This window comes from Pogona vitticeps, chromosome 10 (assembly GCF_051106095.1).
Source record: "Pogona vitticeps strain Pit_001003342236 chromosome 10, PviZW2.1, whole genome shotgun sequence".
NCBI classification, from domain to species: domain Eukaryota; kingdom Metazoa; phylum Chordata; class Lepidosauria; order Squamata; family Agamidae; genus Pogona; species Pogona vitticeps.
This window is the reverse complement of record NC_135792.1, coordinates 23,652,931-23,676,137: the sequence shown is the minus strand read 5'-3', so window position 1 is coordinate 23,676,137 and position 23,207 is coordinate 23,652,931. Positions and strand designations below refer to the sequence as shown.

Sequence of the window (23,207 nt, the reverse complement as noted above, 5' to 3'; positions counted from 1 at the left end):
TGCCATTCTGTGGCGAGAAATCCCCAGTCTCACTCAAAATCAATGCCCACATTGAAATCAATAATGTGTGTTTGCTGCTGACCTAGTTTTCGTGCACGAATCGGAAGCTGGCCAGTGAGGTTGTTGCCACTCTGGATTTCTGTTTGCCGCTTAAAATCATTGGACTCCGCCACCGGAAGGGACCCCACGGGGTGATAGAGCCCAACCCCACTGCCAAAGCAGAAAGGCCGCCACCTTCCTGGCAGGTGGGTATCTAAGCTCTGTTTGAGAACAACCCAGGGAAGGAGAGCTTACCAGCCTCCGAGGAAGCCCATTTCACGGCCCAACTGTTTTTCCTGTCCAGAAATTCTTCCTAACATTTAGGCCAAATCTCCTGTCTTAGAACTTGAATCTATGACTTCAAGTCCTGTGGAGCTGCAGAAAACAAGTTTGCCACGATCCGCTGAGTGAGAAGCTCTTGAATCTTGGATGTCGGCTAGCGCATTATCTCTCTGTCTCCTCCTCTCCAGGCTAAATCCACCTGGCTCCTTCGAGTCATGCCTCGGAGGTCTTGGGTTGTCCAGCTCGTTTGTTGTCTTCTTCCTCTGGGCAGGTGCCCAGATCTTACACGGTACCCACAACTGAACCTGGGAATCCACGTGAGGTCTCGCAACCAGGAATGTGATGGCAAAAGAAGGACCTTGGATAATAACACCTCGCCAAGGAGCACATGCGACTGATGATGCAGTAAAGTGCGCCCTCTGGGGTGACCCGGGAGTACTACCACACTTCATCTTCCACCCTCATTCACTCCAGATGGTTCAGTGGACAGAAGTCTTCGGTAGAACCTCGACGGAAAACTGAACAGGAGCAGAAGAGCCCAGGGCATATACAAGCACCCTTCCGAACAGCTCCTGTTCAGTTCGATGGGACTAATATAGGGGAGGCTCAGGGGTTGAGGTCTCTGGCTGTGGAGTTGGATTCCCCCCTCGGGGCCTCCTTGAGAGAGAGGGTTGGACTCGATGACCCTTTGGGGGCCCTTTCCAGCTTTGCAGTTCAAAGGTTATAGGAACAGGCAGCCTGGGAAACTAGTCAATTGCCTTTCAGAGCAGGTTTTTAAGCAAAGGCTGGATTGGCCACCGACCAAGGACCCTGTGGGAGCAAATGCCCTTCCTGGGCGAAGGGTCAGACTGGATGATCTTTGCGCCGCCTTAAAGCTCTATGAAATGAGATGCCACCTGAGACACCAAGGGTGGAAGGAGTTGGATGGCAGCTGGAGTCCGCCCAGATGTTGAGGGTCACCATGGCAACAGTCATGTCACCACTACAGTAACGTCACCTTGTCTGTCTCCCAAAAGCAGGAAAAGCTCTCGTTTGCCTACACAGAAATAGCAAAAGCACTAGGCTTGGACCTATTTTCGCCACAGGGCACAACCCGCCTACTGTTCCTTGCCCTGTAATACTCTCCACAACCCACAACGGTGCCTCAGACGGCTCCCCCTTTACTCTGCTCCCCCGAACCTCAAGGGAGCCATTCTGAACTGAACCAGCCCTTGTTTAACCCCATCCCAGTTTCTTTTCCATTCAGGATAAATGATGGAACTTCTTGCCAGTAGGTAAAGACTTTGGCGGTTCTAGAAATTAAGGCCAACGTTTGAAGAAGCCAGACGGGCAGAATGGCACCCCCTCCAACCGCACCTCACTTGGTTCTGAATCCAGCTGGAACAAGCGTGGCGCTTAATATTACAGAGTTTAGACAAAGGAGGCTGGAATGGAAGAGATTTAAGAGATAATTTTATTATGATCATTAGCCACAGGAAAACGACCAGTAAGAATAGGTTTAATACTGGAGCGCAGATTCAGAGTGTCATAATAACAGAATTTAAAAACATACCGTATGTGAAATGTAAAGAAAAAAGACCCTGCATAGGAACCTCTAATCCCATCTTTGCTGTCCTGACTCCAAATACAGATTGGAATGGCCACCAGCAGGCAAGAAAAATTATACTTCAAACAGATTTCCAATTTTCTGTGCTATCTTGGATATCACACTTGTTGCTAAATCGGGTTGTTGCAGTAATACTAATCATTGTGTGCTGTCAAGTCAATTCTGGCTTATGGATTTTCCAGGTAGGGAAGACACAGAAGGGGTTTCCCATTCCCTTCCTCTAGGGGGCAGTTCTGGGACTCTGCACAGCTGGCCCAAGGCCACCCAGGCTGGCTCTTCTCCCAGAAGGCACAGCAGTGGGGAATCGAACTCATAACCTCTGGCTCCACAGCCATTGACCTCAACCACTGAGCTGTTCACTCAGCTGTCTGACTGTATTCCTCCCCTCAAAAAAGGGAACCAGTAGCAAACGGTCAAGCGTCTACCTTGGGATTGCTGAACAGGAATGTAATTTCCAATTAGAACATTTCTGATCTCATCCTCTCTGCTTTCTACTCCAAAAACATTTACAATCTCCCATTTCCCCCGGAAAGCTGTGTAAATGTCTCAAAGGAACAACCCGCCAAGAATTTATTCACGATGTGATTCAAGATCCACGTTTTCCTGACCCGGTTCTCTGCATTTAAGAGAAATAAACAGTGAGAAACGTATTGCGCCATCGGTGTAAAATGTCTCTCTTTTTTTGACTACTTAGGAAACGTTAGCGCTAGAAGCTCCTGGAAGAAAATGAGGTTTCTTACAAGCAGTCTCTGTTGGAAGTCCATGCTCTCCGTTGACCAAAGGTTCCTGGTCTTGCCTCTTGCGTTTGTTCACCAAATGGTTTACCTCTTCATTCCACTTCCCCTCCGGAAGGCCGAGAGTCCTTAAGCAAGCAATAGCCGCCGCTTGTTCAGCTAACTTTTTCGACTTTTCCCTGCAGACGACAAGAATTCAGAACAGGTGAAACAGACACACGTAGACATCCGAAATGTCTCCAACATTCAGCCCCAAAACACAAGGGGCGGTGACACCTTCATGAGATCATTTTTTTAAAAAAGCAAACAAATACTAGCTTTCAACCCATATAGGCGTTCCTTAACCAGCACCACCGTCCTGTGGATGGTGCAGGAAAAACCTTCAAAGAAGGTTCAAAAGTCATGGCCAGGTTCCTCTGTTAACGGGAATCACAACGTGGGGACTGCAGAGTCAAGTCAGAGGGGCCCTTTCAAGACTTCACTTCTGGTGTGGATTAGAGACCAGGAGACGGTCTCTCCCAGTCTACGTATTTATTGTTTGTTTATTTATTTAAAACCTTTTTTTACTCAGCGTTTCTCCTTCAAAAGGATTTGCATCATTAAAAGACAAAAAAGGTAGAAACAGAGAGTGCAGAAATACTGAAAAGGCTCAAAGGAATATCATATTAAAAAGCATAAGCAACACAAAAAAACATTCAAACCAGTAAGGCACAGCCATCCATTTAAAACTCCCACTCAAGGCAGCCGGTCACTGAAGGAAAGATTGCCTAAAGAGAAAGATCTTCACCTGCTTGGGGACGGACAGCCAAGAGGGGGCCAGGCAGGCCTCCAGTGGGAGGGAGTTCCAGAGTCTGGGAGCAGCCACAGAGAAGGCCCCTCTCTTGCGTCCCCACCATATACACCTCAGAAGGTGGTGGGACCGAGAGAAAGGCTTGTCCTGAGGATCTTAACACCTGGGCAGGCTCATAAAGGGAGATGCAGTCCTTGAGATAGTTTGGGCCTAAGCAGCTTAGGTCTTTAGAGGTTAGAACCAGCAGTTCGAATTGTGCCTGGAAACGAATCGACAGCCAGTGGAGCTGCTGTGACAGAGGGGTTACGTGACCCCTCTGACCAGCCCCAGTTAATTTTGCTGTGTTTTGGACCAGGTGAAATTTCTGGACAGCCAACACACACAAAGTGCTTTGAACAGCTGAAGTACTGTTAAATATCAGCTCCTTCTGCTAATCAATCCTCTTTCCAGGTTTAGAACTTTCAGATGATCACGGATCAGAGGCCCAGTGGGGGGATTGAACTCCCAACCTCTGGCTCCACAGTTCACATGGTATCCAAATCTGAATCGACAGGACACTAACCTGACAATGTCTACCGGAAAAAAAAATCAAACAAAACCAAGCTCTGAAAACGCTTACCATAAAGTTGATCTGTACTTTTGTTCTGCTACGGTGACCACGGAACGGAAGAGTCTGTCCTGCGGCCTTTCCATCTACAGCAAGACAAGAGGGCGAGGGCGACGGTGATGTGGGTCTACTTCTCTTAAAAAGAGAAATATTCATGCCACCCAAGAGCTGATTCTGCCTCCCATATAAAATCCAGGCCAGGTCAGACAAACGTCAGCTGTAAAAATCTAAGCTGGAACAGCAGCACAGAGCCCCCCCCTCTTTGAAAACATACACACAAATACACACACACACCCCTCTCATTCAAAATGTGTATTGCACTAGTCCTTCAATAGGGTCTATCGGATCCTACCCTCCAACAGTTGGGGTATTTCAACTTGTTGCTGGGACCGCATGCCACCCATACCATCTGAACCATCGCACAGCTGGTTCTTCCGACCCCGAAAGAGTTTCAAGCTTCCGTTTATGGAACAGCTGCCTCTTGACAGCACATGGCACACCGCGGTGGAAAAGGCAGAGGAATGTCCCGGGGCAGTCTGCGACGTGACAAGTTTGGGAAACGCGATGTGTGAAACATCCCACTGGGAAAACATATGGGCGTCCCCTGAAGGATGCCTTTGGATCGCAGCCCAGGAGTCCAGACGGCAGCTGTCCGTCAGGGCGGGATCCTATCGGGCAGATGGGGGACGGAAGGCTCTTTGTACCAGAATACAATGGGGTTGATTGATTGATTGATTGATTGATTGGTGTGTGTGTGTGTGTGTGTGTGTGTGTGTGTGTGTGTGTGTGTGTGTGTGTGTGTGTGTGTGTGTGTGTGTGTGTGTGTGTGTGTGTGTGTGTGTGTGTGTGTGTGTGTGTGTGTGTGTGTGTGTGTGTGTGTGTGTGTGTGTGTGTGTGTGTGTGAGAGAGAGAGAGAGAGAGAGAGAGAGAGAGAGAGAGAGAGAGAGAGAGAGAGAGAGAGAGAAAGGTACAGCTCCTTTCTGCAGGTCCAGCTCAGACACCAAGGATGCTATAAAATCGGAGCAAAGGCTGCATACAAGACACACACACACAGCAAAAACTAGAGGCACGCAGAAGTCTTGCCAGGCAGTCAGTGGTTGGCCCTTTTCCTTCCATGTTGCTCCCGAGCGAGAGAGCCACTGGCTTTATGGTCTTGGTACCTGACATCAAGAGCATCACAAAAGCCCTACTGCTGCTGTATCACCTGGTCCAGCATTCTATAGCCAACCAGCTGACCGTGGAAGATGCACCTGAAGGATGCCAGAGTCACAGCACCCTCCACCTTGTCTTCCTCAGCCACTGATACAGGAGGCGGACAAGACATCCCTCCTGCTGCCTGGAGGGTTCTGGGAACTGTGGTCTAAAAACTCAAAAATCTCCAAGCCTCTGTTTCTCAGCAGGCAACCGAGGACTCTACCCCAAGGGTCTTGGAAAACGCAAAGACTCACCGTTTCGTAAACTGGCTGGGGATGCTTTTCTTTCCTGCACCACTCCAAAAGACACATTTTGGGGGTAATCTGTGGGGGGTATTCTCGCCTGGGGAGAAAAACGACAATAAACGGTGACTAGGAAGCTGAAATTCATTCCGGTCTGTGGCAAAACAGATGGAGGGTGGATCACTCAGAAATGAGGAACCACAGCTGTTGACTGGGAGAAGCGGGGAAAGAAATCGGTTTGAACAACAACACAACTCCCTCCGTGACTTCACAGGAGCCTCGTGGTGGTGGGGTGGGGAAACGGCAGCCTTCCATCTTTCCAAGGTCGCTAAACTGAGTATGCAGCTGACGGGGAGGGGACAGCAGCAATGTCTAATCTGCATGATTTAATTGTAAAGTACCCAGAGAGCGTTCTAAGCGTTGTGGGGTGGTCTATCTAAGCAGCTCCTGCTTCACTTCCGGGGCTCCCGGACTGCAGCACACCAGGAGTGCAGAAGAGTTCCTTTTCTGGACGAAATCTCTCAGAATTCCCCGGTCACAAGCCTGGCTGGCGAGACGGCGGGAGAGCTAGTCCAAAAGGTTGACCCTTAGACACTTGAGGTGCTCCCTGATGAACTCCAAAAGCGACCTGTCCCTCCCACCCCCACACTGGTCCCTTGTTATATTTCGGCCCGTTTGGGGGAAGCAACGTCAGAATGCCTCGCCAGTCCTTCGGAGGAAATCTGCCTTAGCAAGAGGGCAGGGCCAGGATTTAGCTAACGGGATAAGAAAGAAGCACAAGCACCCCCCCCCAGTGTTCAAGCACCCCCCGAGTTGCCCAATCACATTGCTATTCACATTTTGTTAAAACTGCCCAGTGTCACTCCAATATCACATCTATGTTATACACGTGTGTATGTGTGTCATATGCACAAATTGTACGTACATTAGTGCTATCCCTGAAGACATGTGCTCTGCTATTATGCAATCATAAAGCGCTCAGTGACGCACACTTCATTTATGAAAGAGTCAGCTTGGGCAACGAAAGAGTCTCAAGAATAATCATCATGTAACATCAAGTCAATTCTGACTTATGGTGAACCTTTTTCAGGGTTTTCCGGGTACGGAATCCTCAGATGTGCTTTACCTTTTCCTTCCCCTAGGGGGAGCCCTGGGACTGTGTGCAGCTTGCCCAAGGCCACCCAGGCTGGCTCTTCTCCCAGGATGCACCCAATGGGGCAAATCCAAACTCCCAATCTCCCACAGCCAGAGCCAAGCCTTAAATGGGCCACAGAGTTCACCCCGAGACAGAAGGCACCAACTAGTAGCCATGTGCTGAGAAAAACTGAGGTAGCCAATTGCTTCGCTTACTTATCAAATCTCACGGCCATTTTTCTGACTTCTGGATCGTCGGCTTGGTCTTCCTCGTCCTGGTCGGTGGCTTCTAATGAAACTTTCTTCCCCTCCAGAAAAGCTGACGCTTCCTGGTAAAAACTGCTCATACCAAAGACTTCACTAATTAAAAAACAAAACAACAACAACAAAAACACACATATATATGAATCATAAAACAACCAGGTTCAAGCTACGGATGAGCCACTCCTGCAAACAGCTGAAGAGATGAGAAAGCAGAGGATTTTAAAGTAATGGACCTACCCCTATGGGATGGGAATGCTAGTCACCTCACCAGGTTATAACTTTTTAAAAATATGCCGAGGCACCTCCAACCACCGAATGTGTTTCAGGCTCTACCTAATGAAAGGAGGGTGGGTGGGAAATTTTAAGAAAGTCCTTGGCTCTATCTGGGCTCACCGAGAGGGTCCGGAAGGCTCAGGAAAGCCCTCCCTCTATGCTTTGCCCACTCATTTAACAGCCCTACACTGGGAGTAAAAAACACAGTAGATATGTAAGACCCCAAACCTCCTCTCTCCCCCCACCCCCTTAAATGCTCCTCTGCTCCTTGGGCGGCAGGCCTAGGGCTTGGGTGGGCAGATGCCATGCAGAAGAACACAGGGAGGGGGGTTAGCACCAGAGAAGAACCAAGCCAGAGGGAAATCGTGGTGCCTCATTCCACGGCACTACTACCCATGCAGCAAGGATAGGCTTGGGCAGGTGTCAAAGAGAGTGGAAACATGACACATTTTGTTCCATTTTCAGCCCTTGCCATTCTGCAAATATGCAACAATCCCCACTCCATAGGTTGACCTCAAGGATCAGTAGTGGAAGGTACTTCTCTACCAGGTGCTAGATGCCAGCTGGCCAGTAGGGGGCAGCAAGAAACTAGTTTGCAAAATACAGCTCCACAGCCCGAGAGAGACTTAGTGGAAGTAACTGAGCGTTGGAACAACCAAAGCAGAGCTTTTTCCAGTTAGCTGGTACTGACCGGCTTCCTTCACAAGCACGCGGGTGCATGAATCTCATTTCTGCACCAACCAAAAACCTATCACAAGTGTTCCATTCTAGTAACTGCAGCACAGCAGAAGCCAGGAATATCGGAACCTTGAGATTCAAATACAGTGGGATCTTGACTTGAGAACTTAATCCGTATTGGAAGGCGGTTCTCAAGTCAAAAAGTCTGTAGGTCAAGTCTCCATTGACCTACAGTGCATTGAAAACCGATTAATCCCGCAACAGGCCGTTTTTCTTCCATTTTGGTTTTTTTCTGGTCTGTAAGTCAAATCTCAGTCTGCAAGTCAAACCTAAATTTTGCGGCCAGAGAAGTCTGTAACTCAAAAAGTCTGTAAGTCAAGCCGTCTGTAAGTCAAGGGTCCACTGTAACTTACGCAATACGAAAACAAGGGACATATCACAAAATAGAAACCACTGCTAAGCCTTGGAAGTCCTATTTCAATAGTTTTCTAATGCAACAGGATGAACTTGGGGCCAAGAGCCTATCTGAAACGTTGGGGTACACACCCAAAGGTCGGTGGAGAACAGAGATGGGCATGACCCACCAGTTTGGCGGGTCGTGGGCGATTCATCTAGCAGTCGAACAGGGGTTTGCCGCTCCAAAGCCCCGCCTCCTTTATCGGGCGCCCACTCAGAGGCAGCAACCTGGCTTCCCTGTCCCGCCTCCTCCGGGTGCTACCTCTGAGTGGGTGCCCGATAAAGGAGGCGGGGCTTTGAAGCACTGAACGCACCTATTCGTCCACTAAACGAACCGGTTCGTGCCCATCTCCAGTGCAGAAAGGCCACCCTATCTTTGAATCCCAGTCCAGCACTACCACGGTTTGACTTTTAATTACACGTTCTTACTCATTCTATAATTAAAAGGTAGGAGCACCTTAGTAAAGACTCAAGACTCTTAAAAAAGATGTGTCACAGGAAGGGGGTGCAAACAGGTAACATTAGCTACTTCTTTCCATCTGATTTTAAGCAGGACTTACTTCTCAATAAGCATGTATTGGATTGTACTGCTGGGCTGAAAGGCTGAAATATATCTTTCTATATACTCAGAGCAAGAACGTCAAGGAAGTAGTGCTCAGCAGAAATTCATCTTTGAATTTTCATATTACAGATGGAGTTTCAGCCTGTTGTGTTTCAAGATCTTGTTCCTTTGTTAAGATCTAAGACCAGCTTTGTACTATAGTGAAAAGAAATCTCCAAATTGCAGAAAATTAATTGTTTTAAATTGAAATATGTAATTTTATGATTTTATATATTTTTATACTGTTTGGTTTTATTTTGTAAGCCGCCCCGAGTAGACATGTCTAGAGGGGCGGGGTAAAAATCTAATAAATAAATAAATAAATAAAATAAATATAAAATGAAGAAATCTTATACAAAGTTTATACACACACACACACACACACACACACACACACACACACACACACACAAATGGGTCCCGTTCCCTGTGGGTTTTCTAATCCTGCCACTTTCAGGGAAGATCTATTTCAAATTATACTTTCTTCCCCCACCCCTCCAGCCCCTTACACTAAGGCGGTGGCGCCCAACCCTGTGTCCCCAGACGTCCTTGGACTGCAACTCCCAGAAATCCTGGCCACCATAACAAGGGGTGGTGAAGGCTTCTGGGAATCGTAGTCCAAGAACATCTGGAGGCCCAAGGTTGGGGAACCACTGCCCTAGCGGCTTTCTCCAAGGACATTCAGATGAACTAGAAAGGAAAAAACTCCCACCATATTTCCTGCATGGATTGGGCAGCGTGTAGCTTCTTCCCTTGTGCGTTCTCCAGCTGTTCTTGAAGCATCTGGCACAAGCAGTACTTTGTGTTGGTGTAGTGATTGTCGTACCTGACGGACTGATAAAATGAGACAAGAAATTAATAATTTAACAAAGAGGTGCAACGGCAGGTACTCTAAAGGTCTAAATATAGATAGGTAGGACGTTTAATGAGGGGTTTTACTGTTCCTGCCACCCCCCAGTCAGTCTCCATGTCCGAGCAGGCATTTCAACCCAGATCTCCTGCCTGCGACACCCACCGCCTCTCATCTGATGCAAGAGTAGCGCTTGCACTAATAGGGTGGCCTGTCAACCAGTCAACCAACCAACCCAACTTAACACTCCAACACTTCTTGGCTGCCTGAAATGTTCATCCCTAAAGGGCTTCTTTATCCAACGAGAAACTAATCAAAACTCACAAGAAGAAGCAGGCAAAGGCCCTTCATATCCTGATTGTTGTTTGCTTGTTGTTGTTTTTTTAAAAAGCCGGATTATCCCAGTTTCGCAAACTGTAGCAAAATCTGTTGACATGCATTGAAGAGACGGTACACTTCTCCCACATGCGTGCGCCCGCGTTGAAAAGTATGTATTTATTTTTATTGTTTTGACTGATATACTGCCCCACAGTGCTAAAGCACCCTCTGGATGTTTTACAACGTAATTTTGCAAACAGCACTTTGCTCCTCCAGCGAGCTGAGTGCTCAATTTACTGACCTCGGAGGGATAGAAGGCGGAGTCCACCTCCAGCCGGCTACATGAGCCCATTGGGATTGAACTCAGGTTGTGAGCAGAGTCTTCACTGCAGGACTGCAGTTCAACCACTGCGCACAAGATAACGTAGAACAGGGCAACTATGTTTGTATGAAAGGTAGAAATCCCTTGGGGACAACGAGTAAGGGGAACACATTCCAGCAGCAGACACAAAAATAGACAGAACTACCTTTCCTTCTTGCCTGCCACCTATTCTTTCGTCTGCTTGTGCCAGCCGAAAGGGACAGATTGCTCTTCCCAGAAGTTTAAATCAGACCTTAGAAAATGTCCTCTATTTTTTTGGACTTCCAAGCCCCGGAATGCCCAAGCCTGTGTGTCAGCCCTGCCACCTGCAGGATCAGGGGAGCTGCTGTTCCCCAGAAGTAACGTTTCTCATCGAGGGCTCTCAGGTCAAGAGCCAAACGGACAAGGACCGAAGGCTCTTTTGCTCCAGGACAAGATGTCTTAAAACCTGCATTTCTCCATGTGGAACAACAGGAAGATCCAACACCTTTCACAGAATTTACATCACTGTAGTCACCGTCATTGTAAGGGTCTATCCAAGAATCTAGCATGTCGGGGCTTACATATTTGATGTACTCCTGCATGACATCTTTCAAGGGGCAGGGGCCTTCCTTCCTGAAGATGGACGGGTTCCACATGGCAGCGCGGGCAATCATCACCGAGGATGCCCTTGTTGCGTCCCGGAAGGCTTCTATGTCAGTATACTTTTTGATGAAGTCATGAGACCCTCCGCTGGAAATTAGAAAAGAAAAAGAAAAAACAAAACACTGAATACTCCTTTCAGTGGTGATAAACCATAATATCAGCAGCTGCATTCAATGCTCACATCCTGGGTACTCTGGATATAAATGAACCTACACTGATGCCTCGCAAGACGAAAATAATTCGTTCCGTGAGTCGTTTCCTATTGCAAAATTTTTGTCTTGTGAGTCACCAAAAAAAGTATCACAAAATGTTTTCGTTTTGCAAGTTTATCGTTGCATGAGGCATTCGTCTTGCGAGGCATCACTGTACTCAGAAAGAACATCAAAAAGCGTGCCTGGCTTTGTAAAGATGGCCTCCACTTATGAGTATCCACTGATTCACTTATCTGCGGTCTAAAAATGTTAAAAGAAAAATCCCCACCCCCAATATATATTGTAATGAAGTTACCAGAACTGGCTACTAGAGGAAGCCAGAGACTATGCTAGTATGTATGGCATTCACTATTAAAATAGCATTCTGTTTTGTTTTTTTTCAGCACCCATGGAAGATGATGTGTAAAGGAAACCCCAGGGCGGATGCTCCCATTTTGCTAATGCTCGCTCTAGCTTGCAAGATGACCTGGGGTGGAGAATTTAGTGGAGGATATGAACCAGGGACCTTTGGTCTCGTCTCTTACTCTCTCACCTACCCTGCATCAGGTTTGACTCTCACTGCATTGTAACAGAGGCCAACGTGATCTGTATATTTCACTCCATTAAAAGCGGAGCAGGAGGTAACAAAGACAGTCAAACGGTGCTTTTTGAGGCTCTCGGAAATAATCAGACAGAAAAAATCTACCCTTCTGCTTAAATACCTGCTCATTTTGAGGAAGAAATGCCACCCCCCTCCCAATTCCAACAAGGTTTTTAGAAAAGGTAATCTCATATTTATCATATATTATTTTGTTTTACTCATTGCCTGTTCTCTTAGTGATCGGTAGTTACTGTACATACAAAGGCCACAATCCTGGTGGAACTGCAGAGTGCAAGTGAGGAACCATGTTAAGGGGTAATGCGTGATCTTGCTGGCTCTCCATCACATGCTCAGACATAGCCAAGTTGCACAACAGATGGGAAAATGTAAACGTTGCCTAGGCACACAGTGTTACACAATAGGGGTTTGGTCTTAAACAACACAAACCAGTCCATTCCAGTGAAACAAACCACTGAAGTTTTATCTTTCAAAAATATCTCTGTTGGACTCCCTTTGTCTGCTGGATCAACGTTTACAGCCCAACCTTTTTCAGATTTTCCACACAGGATCACAAACGAGGAGGAAACAATCAATTCTTGTTGCAATCTACATAGTTAGAATTTTTCAGCTTCTCAAGATTATAGTGGGAAGCAAACCTTTTTTGTAGGGGGGGGAAGGGGCCCTGGTCTTCCTGTGATTTTACTAGCTCTTGCTGATCCAAGCGAAGGCGATTGCCAAGAAAGTACTCAGGTTTGGTTCTTTCCTTGCCACCAGGAGGACTAAGGAAACGTGTGTGCAAACGCTTCTGATTCATCACTGAAGAGCCAAACCTTGGGGAAAATAAAATCCCCAGCACTGGGAATGAGCACAGCAGGAGGCATGCCGGTCATTCCAGACTGGCACAAGACTGGGGGATGGTATTCGGTCTCTCAAAAAATCAAATTTCCCTGGGATTGGGCCACAAGGGAAGATTTCTAGTAATGACGGCTGGAAATGTGTTGTTCTTCTTTGCTGCCGAGTCAAACCGACTTGTAGCGACCCCCAACGGGGCTTTCAAGGCAAGTGGGGTATTCACTCCCCGCCCCCTCTGTGAGCTTCAATGGCCAAGCGGGAATTTGAACCCTGCTCTCAAGAGGCCTAAGTCTGTCACCGCACTGAGTACCATGTGTGTACTTGGCAACAAAGAGGAAAGCGCCTGCCGAAATCTCAGGAGCCAGAATTCTAGGGGAGGGGGACAGAGAAGTAACAAACTACGAGAGCACAGAAACATAAGCCGTTGTCTTGAGCAGAGTCAAGCTATTGGTCTGTCTACACCAGTAATGCCAGCTCTGGCCAGAAGCCGGCCTCTGGGTCACGGCGCCCAACCTTTGAGTTGCTCAGAATTTAGATTCTTTGGGTGCAGAACCCTGACCTGTGCCAGCCGCGGAGTGCCGTGGGGATGCCACGGCCCCTCGTAAGAACCTCCCAGCTGCCTGCCTCTCGCTTGTTGTCTAGTACCTATAATTAGACACGGATGAAAAAGCAGCTACCGAGTCCCACTTACTTGGCTATTACCGGGATAGACACGGCTCCAGAGATGGCTTTGATGACCTCGCACTGAACCGGATGTTGGGGCCTCTCTTCTTTCTTCCTTTGCGAAGCAGAGAACAAGAGTAAGCAGAGAGACCAAAGATTACCAGCTCCATCCAGAGAATTCCTCTGAGCAGATGGAATGACAAGCCCCCCGTAAGCTACCTCGGGAGGTACAGAGCGCTCCCGATGCTGGAGGCATGTGCAAGAGAAAATGAGACAACCGCCCATCCCATATACTTTGGTTTGGGTCCCCACACTGAGCAGGGGGTTGGCCTTGATGGCCTTAGAGGCTTCTTCCAACACCATCCTGTTGCTTGACTGAGCGGGGATTCAAACCCAGGCCTCCTGCGTTCCAGTCCACCACTCTGCCCGTCACACTAGGCTGTGTATCCCCTCCCATTATTCTATGATTATATGACTGCACAACATTCAGAACAGGCTGGGGGAATGTCTGCCTCTCCGGAGAAACGGGCATCTCTCTGGTTTACCTGCCATGAACGGCAATAGCGGCAACTCCTGTCTTCTCTATCTTCTTCACTAGGTTTATCGTTTCTTCCATCTGAAAAGGGAGAAGAAAGGAACAAACCAACATCCAGAGTTGCTACTTCTGTTCAGTGCAAGCAGCCATGAAGACCAAAACGCAAGCTTTGTGCACAACGGGTGGGGGGGGCATGAGGACGGGTGTCATCCATAGTTAAAGGCTTACAGATGTGCCTGCAGAATTCTGCGTGTTCTATCCAAAACACAAATCTGCACAGATCTTTCTTAAGGATACCTGTGATTTGTGCACCTGGAGAAATGTCCTTCAAGGGAGGAGCAAAACCTGACTCTTTCCTAGGTCTGGAAAAGTGGTTCACAAACTTGGGTAGCCCAGGTGTTCTTGGACTGCAACTCCCAGAAGCCTTCACCACCAGCTGTGCTGGCTGGGGTATCTAGGTATTGCAGTCCAAGAACATCTGGGTTACCCAAGGTTGAGAATCAATGGTCCAGAATCTTAACAAAACGAGCAGCACAAACATCTTAGTTTAACGGCTGTGCGGTTGTTCTCTCTGTATATTTGCAAGAATGGTTCCAACATTGCAAATATTATTTAACACAGCTTACTAAGTTTACATGCGATCAATTAAGCTGTCAAATCCATCATATCCCCTTTTGGAAGTCTGAAGGGTAAATATATTTTTAAAAATTATATATTGACTTACTGCTATCAGTCAATGTGCTGTTTCCCTCTTTTCTGGAAGAGACAACTACATACATACGAAGTGCCTCTTACCAACACTGCACTGCCTTGCTTAGACAGTTACTTGCTTTAGTGGTTAATTGGGTTTAAAAAAAAGTTTAACCCAGTTTGGGCATCTTTGTAAAGTAGGGTGATTAACAATCAACTATTCAAAAACCCAAACGATGGTCTGTGGGGAAAGAGCCCCTAAGTATAAACTGGTCAACTGATGGCCCTTGTCCTTGAACGGATGTGATCATTCAAATAACTGGGCCTGCATTTCTGCGGGAAAGTTCCCTGGAGGCAACATCTGAATGCCACCCCCTTACGAGGGCCAGGTCTACTGGGCAGCTGAAAACGGGCTGTTTTATGTTAGAGGAGGATTTTTTTTTAATGTTCATTATCCCCCCCTCAAGTTGTTTGTTGCTAAAATGTCAGATTTAAAGGAGCAAAAATATGGGGAGAGGAAGTCCAGTCCAATTTGGAGGTTGTGCAGAATAAATTCACAAGGCAGATACTGGGGTTCACTTCGGGGGACCCTTCAGCTCATATTAGGGCTCAGCTAGGTCGGCCCTCAATTTCAGCCAGAGTTGATCTGGACTACCTTAGATACTTGCATAGGCTAAATGGTTTGGAGGACTGTTCCCTAACCATGTGCTGCTGGCTAGAGCCTTAGTAGTTATTTTGAGAACTTGGCCGGCTTCAATATAGCGGGCACAATAGAACAGGCCTTGCATGCCCAAAATTGGAAGCACAAATAGTACTGGTCTTTTAAAATCTGCTTTGCTCATCGCTGTACCATCGGCTACAAGGATGATGCCTGTTTTATCCAGCCACTGTATCCAGCAGGTTACCCTAGGCATGTTTCCACGATCACATATTTCAAAATGCTACAATTGGTTCTTACGGATGGCAGGATTCGGATTTTGCAGGTCACTGGCTTCATAATGCCTTTCACCAGAGTGGTCAGGATCTAATGAAAGAGCAGGTATAAAATAATCTTTAAGCAAAAGGATTTTTGATTCTTGAAATACCTACCAGCTCAGATTCTTGAAATACCTACCAGTACCATTCAAGATGGAAAGACAGAAATCAGGATAGACCGTGGAAAGAAAAATAAAAATCAGAAAGTGACATGGGGGAAGGCTTGCCTAAAGAGCCAGGCCTTTAATTGGCTCTTAAAAACACCCAGCGAGGAAGCTTCTGACCAAACTCTGCTTGTCTGGTCCAAGGCCCAAGGGCTGTTACCAAGTGTGGAAAACAGCATGACAAATCACAGCGTGTGGAGCCCAGGACGGGTACCGTATTTTTCGCTCCATAAGACGAACCTTTCCATAAGACGCACCAATTTTTTTGGAGAAGAAAACAGGAAAATATAATCTGTTTTCTTCACTCCATAAGACGCAGACTTTCCACCCCCTGTTTTGTGGGGAAAAAGTGCGTCTTATGGTGCGAAAAATACGGTATTTTTGGGGGGGGGGGGTCTAGCTCTTCCAGACTTCCCCAGATAGCATGCGCTAGGGTGGTGATTCCCCACCTTGGGTAACCCAGGAATTCTTGGACTGTAACTCCCAGAAACCCCAACCAGCATAGCTAGTGGTGAAGGCTTCTGGGAGTTGCAGCTCTAGAACATCTGGTTGACCCAAAGGATGGGAACCCTTGAGCTATAGGGCAGTGGTTCTCGAACTGGGTTCCCCCAGATGTTCATGGACTGCAGTTCCCAGAAGCCTTCACCACTTGATGTGCTGGCCAGGATTTCTGGGAGCTGTAGTCCAAGAATATCTGGGGACCCCAGTTTGAGAACCAAGGGCAACTCTCCTGAGCTTTGATTGCCCAACGTTAAGACGGTTGTGTGCTTTTGGCACAACTCTGTGAGATTTCCATGACTGAGCAGTTGAGCCAGCTGGAAAAAAATTAATAAAACTGGAAGAGCAGCAGTTTGGTCTTTTTTTCTATTAATGGGACAATACATACTAATTTATAACCGGGGGAAATAAATAACAGGGGAGAGAGATTACTTACAGATTCTATTTTGTCCGGATCAGATAAGAGTGCGGCTCCCATCCCTCCCTGTGTGAAGGCAAACACACACAAAAAAAGACCTTCATTATCCGAGCAGCAGAAAAACGCAAGGTTGCAAATACCTGTCGCAAGATCCTGGCATTCCCAACATAAAAACATCCCAAACTGCAGGCTGGGAGGACGTTTCACCCCAAGGGAGACCCAGAAAAAGGGGAAAAAAAGGAAATGGGGCTTCTTGGCGGTCACCCCTTTGTTCTGGAACGAACCGCTGCCTGAGATTCATCTGGTCCTTTCCCTGGAAATTTTCAAGAAATCCTTAAAAACTCTCTCGTTTTGGCAGGCTTTCTAAATTTCGCTCCGCTTTGACACCTGCAGCCATTCGATTAATTTTCAATTCATTCTAGCTTTACTGCATATATTGATGGGTCCTCTGTAGCTGTTTCTACTCTTGTAAACTGCCCAGAGTGACCACCGGTCAAATGTGCAGACTAGAAGTTGAATTAAATAAATAAAGCACACATCATCTTTTGTTAAAATATCCTAGATATCTATTTCTTCCAATTAAAGACTAAGCTTGAAGGGATGCCAGTAAATACATCAGCCTATATATCACTAGCACCACCCCTCCTTTTTAGCAGTGCTGGGGCCACGGAGGAGCTGAGACACCCCATAAATTTGAGAACTGTGTACAACAGGTAACAAACTAACAGAATTAGAAGAGGATGAAGCAGATGCATAGACGTAACCCCCGCGGTGCATCTTGCTTTCTTTAAATGGAAAAAAAAGGTTACAATGCAGGCAGGTACCACTGACCAACCTTAGTGGAATATTCTTTGGGGCATCCCATGTTGACATCAATAGCAGCCACATCGTTCTCTCTGAATTGCAAAGAACAAATGAGAAATCACAAGCGTGAACAGTACAGGGCCCAAAGTAAAATTGATGCTATCAATTCACTGAAAAGATTCACACCCAGTTTTTGATGCAGCTGAATTCCCAAGGTATTTTTTAAGGATCCCAAGCCCTTATTGGTCTCTAGATAGCAGAAGGTGGGAGCAGGGAGAGACCAAGGGAGGGGGGGGGACATCATGTTAAAAATTATGCCTAGTTCTCAGGTGGCCCGGCCGTTGCCATCCTTGAGGAGTCTGTTGAAAGTTCAAGGTTCATAAAAGCCACCCACCCTGGCATGTTATGGCATTAAGGAGCATGACACACAACTGCCATGAGGTGGCAAGGGCCTATCTTCATTCAGGCCAGACAGAGGTCACTGTGCCTAGCAAGGCAACTCAGATAAATGTGGGAGGGGTAGAGCGCAGGGTTCTAAAGCTTCTCTGAAGCTCCCTGATGTTCTCGCTACTACCATTATTATCAGCAGTTCTGAGCCATCCAGAATTGCTGGACGGCTCCATGGTTTAGGCATCTGGCTAGGGAGCTAGAGGTTGTGAGTTCGATTCCCCATAAGGTCCCTTCTGGCTCTGCAGTTCTAAGATTGATCAATTATTTGTTTACTTATTTTGGTTTACAGCAAGCCACATTAACATTTCTAGGTACAGACTACTCAGAAGTGGGTAACCATTCCCTTTTTCTGGAGACACCCTGAGACTCTGCAGCTGGCCCAAGGCCACCCGGGCTGGTCCTTCTTCTGAGAGAAAGGTGGGGAATCAAACATCCACCTCATGGGCTCTCAATGACTCAGCTATCCAGCCAGCTACAAAACTAACATGCCATTAGCATCTATTGTTTTGCTTAGCAAGGCAGTAATCTTTTTCTGGATTTACATCTAAGGCTGGCTCGCCAGTAAAGATTATACCAAACAAGTTCTCAACAGGTTCCACTGGAAACAAACAAAGATTATTTTGCTTACTTACACAAGTTTGGCTACTGCTAAAGCCCTCTCAGCATCAGCTGTTCCCTGAACGACAGCAAGAAGAAAAAAGAAGTAAAGAACAAATTTTCTAGTTGCCACTGACTGCTGGATTTCAGCCAATGGTTATAATTTTAAATAAAAATGCAATACACCTCCCGGTAGGGTGGTGGAATGTCCAGGTCTCCAGGCCCTAACTACTCAGGAGGAAGGGGAAGATCCTTTCAGAACTTCAACTTCCAAGGAGAGTTGAATCAGACAGTTCTTTAAACAGATAATGACTCCAAATATAGCACTATCTTCCGACCTCTCTGAAAACTGAGGTAAAGTAGGAAACAAAGCTTACCCCAGTGAACTGCAAAAGTATCAGCTGGATTCCAGGTACCACCGCTTATTGAAAAATGGAATATCACAAATTATATTTTGCTGGCAGAAAGAGGAGCATTCGCTAATTCTTACCATTTGAAAGACAACCCGATCCTTTTCCTTTTCACAGGTTCTGAACACAACCCTCTCGTTGCGAGCCACAAAGTCCACTGTTCCAAGCACATCTATAAGACAAAGAGTAATGCTTGCATTTGTTTAACAACGCAAAGCAACTGAAGGAATCAAAAATAGTAGGAAACCAGAATGACTTAACCTTAATTTGCAATTCGGTGAACAAAGTAAGCAGATACTTGCCATTTACCATTCTCTTGCATTGAAGCATCTTTATGTCAATCAGCTCCTTAAAGACAAAAATTCCGGAAACAATTAGATCAAGAGCTCTAGGATGTGTTTTGCTGTAGATCAGAGCTGTGGAATCTGTGACTTTCCAGACACTGGTGGTAATTCCCAACTCTCCCAGAACGACGAGAAAATGATGAGCAATGATAGTCAGAGCTGTTAATCAAAACGTGGAGGGCGATAAACATTTCACCTTCTGACTTTACAAAAAAATACTCCAGTTTGACCGACAAAAATAAGTACCTGGGCAAAGTGTGAATTTCCTTTTCCTAATTTTCATTAATTGTAGTTTCTGATGCACAAGGTTCCTGTTATAGGCACCCCAAAAAACAACAATGACTTTTTCAACTTAGCTAAATGTATACTCCAATTAGCACTGGACAATGCTTTTTAACAATTAAGGAAGGAATGGGGAATTTGTTCCATGAAGCACTGGAAAGTCTCTCCATCCACAAGGATGCTTCCCGATTTCTCAGCTGGGATTAGCAAGAAGGCCACCTTATGCTGGCCAATAATATGTCTCCATATGTCCATTCAGTCATGCAGCCCTTGACACAGAACCCAGTCTCTGAATCAGCTACATAGCTAGCAATATATCACACCAAACTTTGATATGTGTGTGTGTGAACACACCTTTTGACTTGTCACAGTGTGAAAACAAAGGGTGAAAAAAAATCTATTTACTCACACAATCGCAAAAGGCAATTGTGTCTGTGCTTCCCTGCTGCCTCCAGCAGGCTCTGCGTGGCACACCCAATTGTGCACTGCCTGCAGAATCAGAGGCCCTCCTGGTTGTGTGAAAGTGGGAAGAAAACTCCTTCCAGGCACAGCTCTTCTCCAATTAGATTTTGTGATGTTTGCTAGTACAAGACACATCAATAAAGAGCAAAGCATGTGTCAGACTCAGCCAAACACTCCAAAATGCTTCTCAGTGGTACTTCTCACATATTTGCACACCTGCAATGAAACCAGATCAGAAAAATATCCCCCTTAAAAAAATACTCCAAGATATTCGCCTGTCATGTGATTTAACAAACAGAAAACAGAGCTGGAAGGGACCTTATGGATTATTGAATCCTGCCCCTGTTAAGGAGGCCTAGTGGAGAATCGAACTTCCAACCTCTGGCTCTAAACCTAATCCAATGAGCTATCCAGCAGTAAGCGTTGTGTTCTTGCCATCTTACCTCACAATAAACAATATCTGCCCCATAATCCAAAGCCAAGAGCCGCATTGGTAGGGTCCCGACCCGCACCATAGGAGCTAAGATGACCTTATTTTTGAAACAGAGCGAAGTTGTGTTCACTGTCATACTGTCTTTTGAATTATCTGAAACAAACAAAAAACCCAATTATTATTTTTTTAAACTGAGAAAATGTCCAGCTGTAAACAAACAAGGAGGACAAGGAGACAAGAGACAATAACATGAATACAGAACTCACATAAAGATTAAATCGCTTAGCTGAACTGTGGTGTGCTGAATTAATATGAACATCTGAAAATGACTAGACAGCTAAGATTTGCGTCTGACTTCCAAACCGTACTCTGAAACCACGGATTGTGAATCTAAGCAGGAACGGAGGGCCTACGGTTGTCTAAAGGAGCTTTACACAGAAAAGCAAAAGAGATGTAAAATGTATGCATATGACTCAGGAGCTACAAAAGACTAATGCAATTTCAGTTTGCCCTGAAAGATTCATCACTTCCAAATAATAATAAGCAGCGGATCCATTGTATTCAGCAATCCATTCCAATTAAGGATTATCTGCTGCTTTTAAGAAGGATGTAGATAAACCGTACTGGGTTCAGAGGAAGGCAAGCAAGATGCTCACGGGGGCTTAAGAGCACAAAAAACAAGGCACTGGCTAAGTGTAGCCTGAAAAGAGAAGCCGCGACAGAGGAGGAAGAAGCCCTCTGAAAGACTGTTTTGCAGAGAAAAAAATAGGCAAAGGCTAATTCCTTGCAGCTGGAAAAGCAGATCTAAATCTAATGGGTGTAAGTGACAAGAGGGAAGATGGCAAGCAGCATTATGAGGAATCCTTTAAATTGCAAAAGAACTCTGGTTATAGAATCACGATGAGCAGACTTGTCCTCGGTGGAAGTCTTCAAGGAGAGAGCACATCGCCGCCTTTGCCCCGATCCTCTACTTATAGGGCAATCATAAGCCCTACTTATAGGGCTCCTGTGCCTCTAATTATTGGTGAATGGCAATGAGCACAAGAGGGGATCCGGTAGACCAGTGGTTCTTAACCTTTGTTACTCGGATGTTTTTGAACTGCAACTCCCAGAAACCCCAGCCAGCACAGCTGGTGGTGAAGGCTTCTGGGAGTTGCAGTCCAAAACTCCTGAGTAACCCAAGGTTAAGAACCAGTGCTGTAGACCAGTGGCCCCCAACCTTGGGCCTCCAGATGTTCTTGGACTTCAACTCCCAGAAATCCTAGCCAACAGAGGTGGTGGTGAAGGCTTCTGGGAGTTGTAGTCCAAGAACATCTGGAGGCCCAAGGTTGGGAACCACTGCTGTAGACCATCGTGACTGCTGCCTGCCATGGGTGTCGCCAACATTCAGGCTGCCCTTCGCTAGGTAAAGCTTGGTTACCTTTTTCCTGCTGGCAAGGCGGGCATGATCTTGTGCAGCAATATCGGGCCATTTCCTGGCTTTTTGAACCGTGGATTACAGAAGCACAATATCCCACATTCATAAACCAACTTTAAAAAAAAGAATTGACTCATAGCTACCCAGAAGGGGTGATTTTAGCAATTTTAATGCAAAATTTCACCAGCTGAAACGTCCTGCCCCAGGAACCCAGTCCTCTTTTCCCTCCATTAAGAGGGGACTGAGAAGGGCTGTGCCACCCTGCTCACATTTATTTACATGAAAGCCAGTGGGGTGCAGTGGGTGGAGGGAGGGAGACCTGGGTTCGAATCCCTGCTCGGCCATGGATACTCACCTGGGCGGCTGGCCCTGGTAAAAGCAGTCATTAAATATCTGACAGGTCTTCAAAAGTCTATTAGGGTCACCTTAAGTCAAAAGCGACTTGGGGGCCCGTCACCCCATCTCGAGACCCTCCTTTACCGCTGGAAAAGCGTTGACAGGATTGTATCTAGATCAATTAAAATCATTTTTTTTAAAAAAAAAAGGCAGCTCTTGATCTCAAATTCCCCAAACTCGGGAATCTACGAGAAGATAATAAATAAATCCTAAATAAAAATACAATTGCAAAATAAAAAGAAATTGCAAAATTACATTAAAACTGCAGAATAAAAAGAAATTGCAAAATAAAATAAAATTGCAAAATAAAATAAAGGACTATATATTTTTAAAAATGCTTTTTAAAATCCTCCATCAAAGCTCTAAAATAGCACCTTATTTACCCCAGAGAGGCAGGAACGCCTGCAAAGGTTAAGATCGCGGGGACTACCACTCCCATATTCCCCCAGTCACGTTCCTGGGGTTGGGGGGAGGGTGGGAGTTGTAGTCCCCCCTCGGCCAACCCCCCACATTTCTAAGCCCTTCTCTAGGCACCGACCGGGCAGCCGTTAAAAAGCCAGGAAAAAAGGACAAGGGAGCCAATTATCCCCACCGTTAATTAACCCACCGACCGCTCGCGCACCCCCTCTCTCGGCCCCGCCTCCTTCCTCCACGCGCCGGCTCCCCTCTCTCTACGCATGCGCCGAATTCGCCCCTCCCCTCTCTCTCTTTCACTCCCCCGAGTATCGTCATCCGCCGCGTGCTTCCCTTAGGGAACATAGAGATATGAAAATAAGTGAGGGATTTGTCTCTTAAACTCAAAGAATCCAACAGTTTTAGAAATTGCCAAAGTATCGGCATCTCAGCTCATTGACAGACAAAAAACGTAGTGAAACCAATAACTTCAGCTCATAAGTTTTATTTCCAAGCAGGGAAACCCATTAGTCAGCGTATCTATTAGACACCCACCCC

At 46.4% G+C, this 23,207-nt stretch overlaps 1 protein-coding gene across 8 annotated transcripts; it reads right to left on the bottom strand.

Annotated features, from left to right (window-relative positions):
* Positions 1-1,751: 1,751 nt before the first annotated feature.
* DUS2 (dihydrouridine synthase 2) lies at positions 1,752-22,968 on the bottom strand. Of its 8 annotated transcripts, XM_072980969.2 has the most exons (18): positions 22,849-22,907; positions 22,216-22,368; positions 20,454-20,596; positions 19,225-19,270; positions 19,003-19,094; positions 18,548-18,591; positions 17,497-17,557; positions 16,680-16,727; positions 15,565-15,630; positions 13,927-13,997; positions 13,410-13,496; positions 10,993-11,161; positions 9,613-9,734; positions 6,845-6,988; positions 5,507-5,594; positions 4,071-4,144; positions 2,668-2,840; positions 1,752-2,543 (listed from the first exon to the last, which is right to left on the bottom strand). In XM_072980969.2, coding segments are annotated over exons 2-18 (1,461 nt in total). In that variant the 5' UTR covers positions 22,247-22,368; positions 22,849-22,907; the 3' UTR covers positions 1,752-2,541. The 8 variants fall into 8 exon arrangements, with proteins under 8 accessions (XP_072837070.2, XP_078236637.1, XP_078236639.1 ...); XM_078380511.1 differs by lacking the exon at positions 22,216-22,368 and having other exon boundaries at positions 22,864-22,949; XM_078380513.1 differs by lacking the exon at positions 22,216-22,368 and having other exon boundaries at positions 22,849-22,913.
* Positions 22,969-23,207: the final 239 nt, after the last annotated feature.

What these genes read in the sequence shown, in the direction of transcription:
- DUS2 (XM_072980965.2), bottom strand. Translation starts at nt 22,246, where the DNA reads ATGACTGCTTTTACCAGGGCCAGCCGCCCAG. An exon ending in CAGATATTGTTTATTGTGAG is followed by an intron (nt 19,271 to 20,453) that starts GTAAGATGGCAA and finishes TTTGTCTTTAAG; the next exon opens with GAGCTGATTGACATAAAGAT. An exon ending in AAGTACAGATCAACTTTATG is followed by an intron (nt 2,841 to 4,070) that starts GTAAGCGTTTTC and finishes TGTCGTCTGCAG; the next exon opens with GGAAAAGTCGAAAAAGTTAG.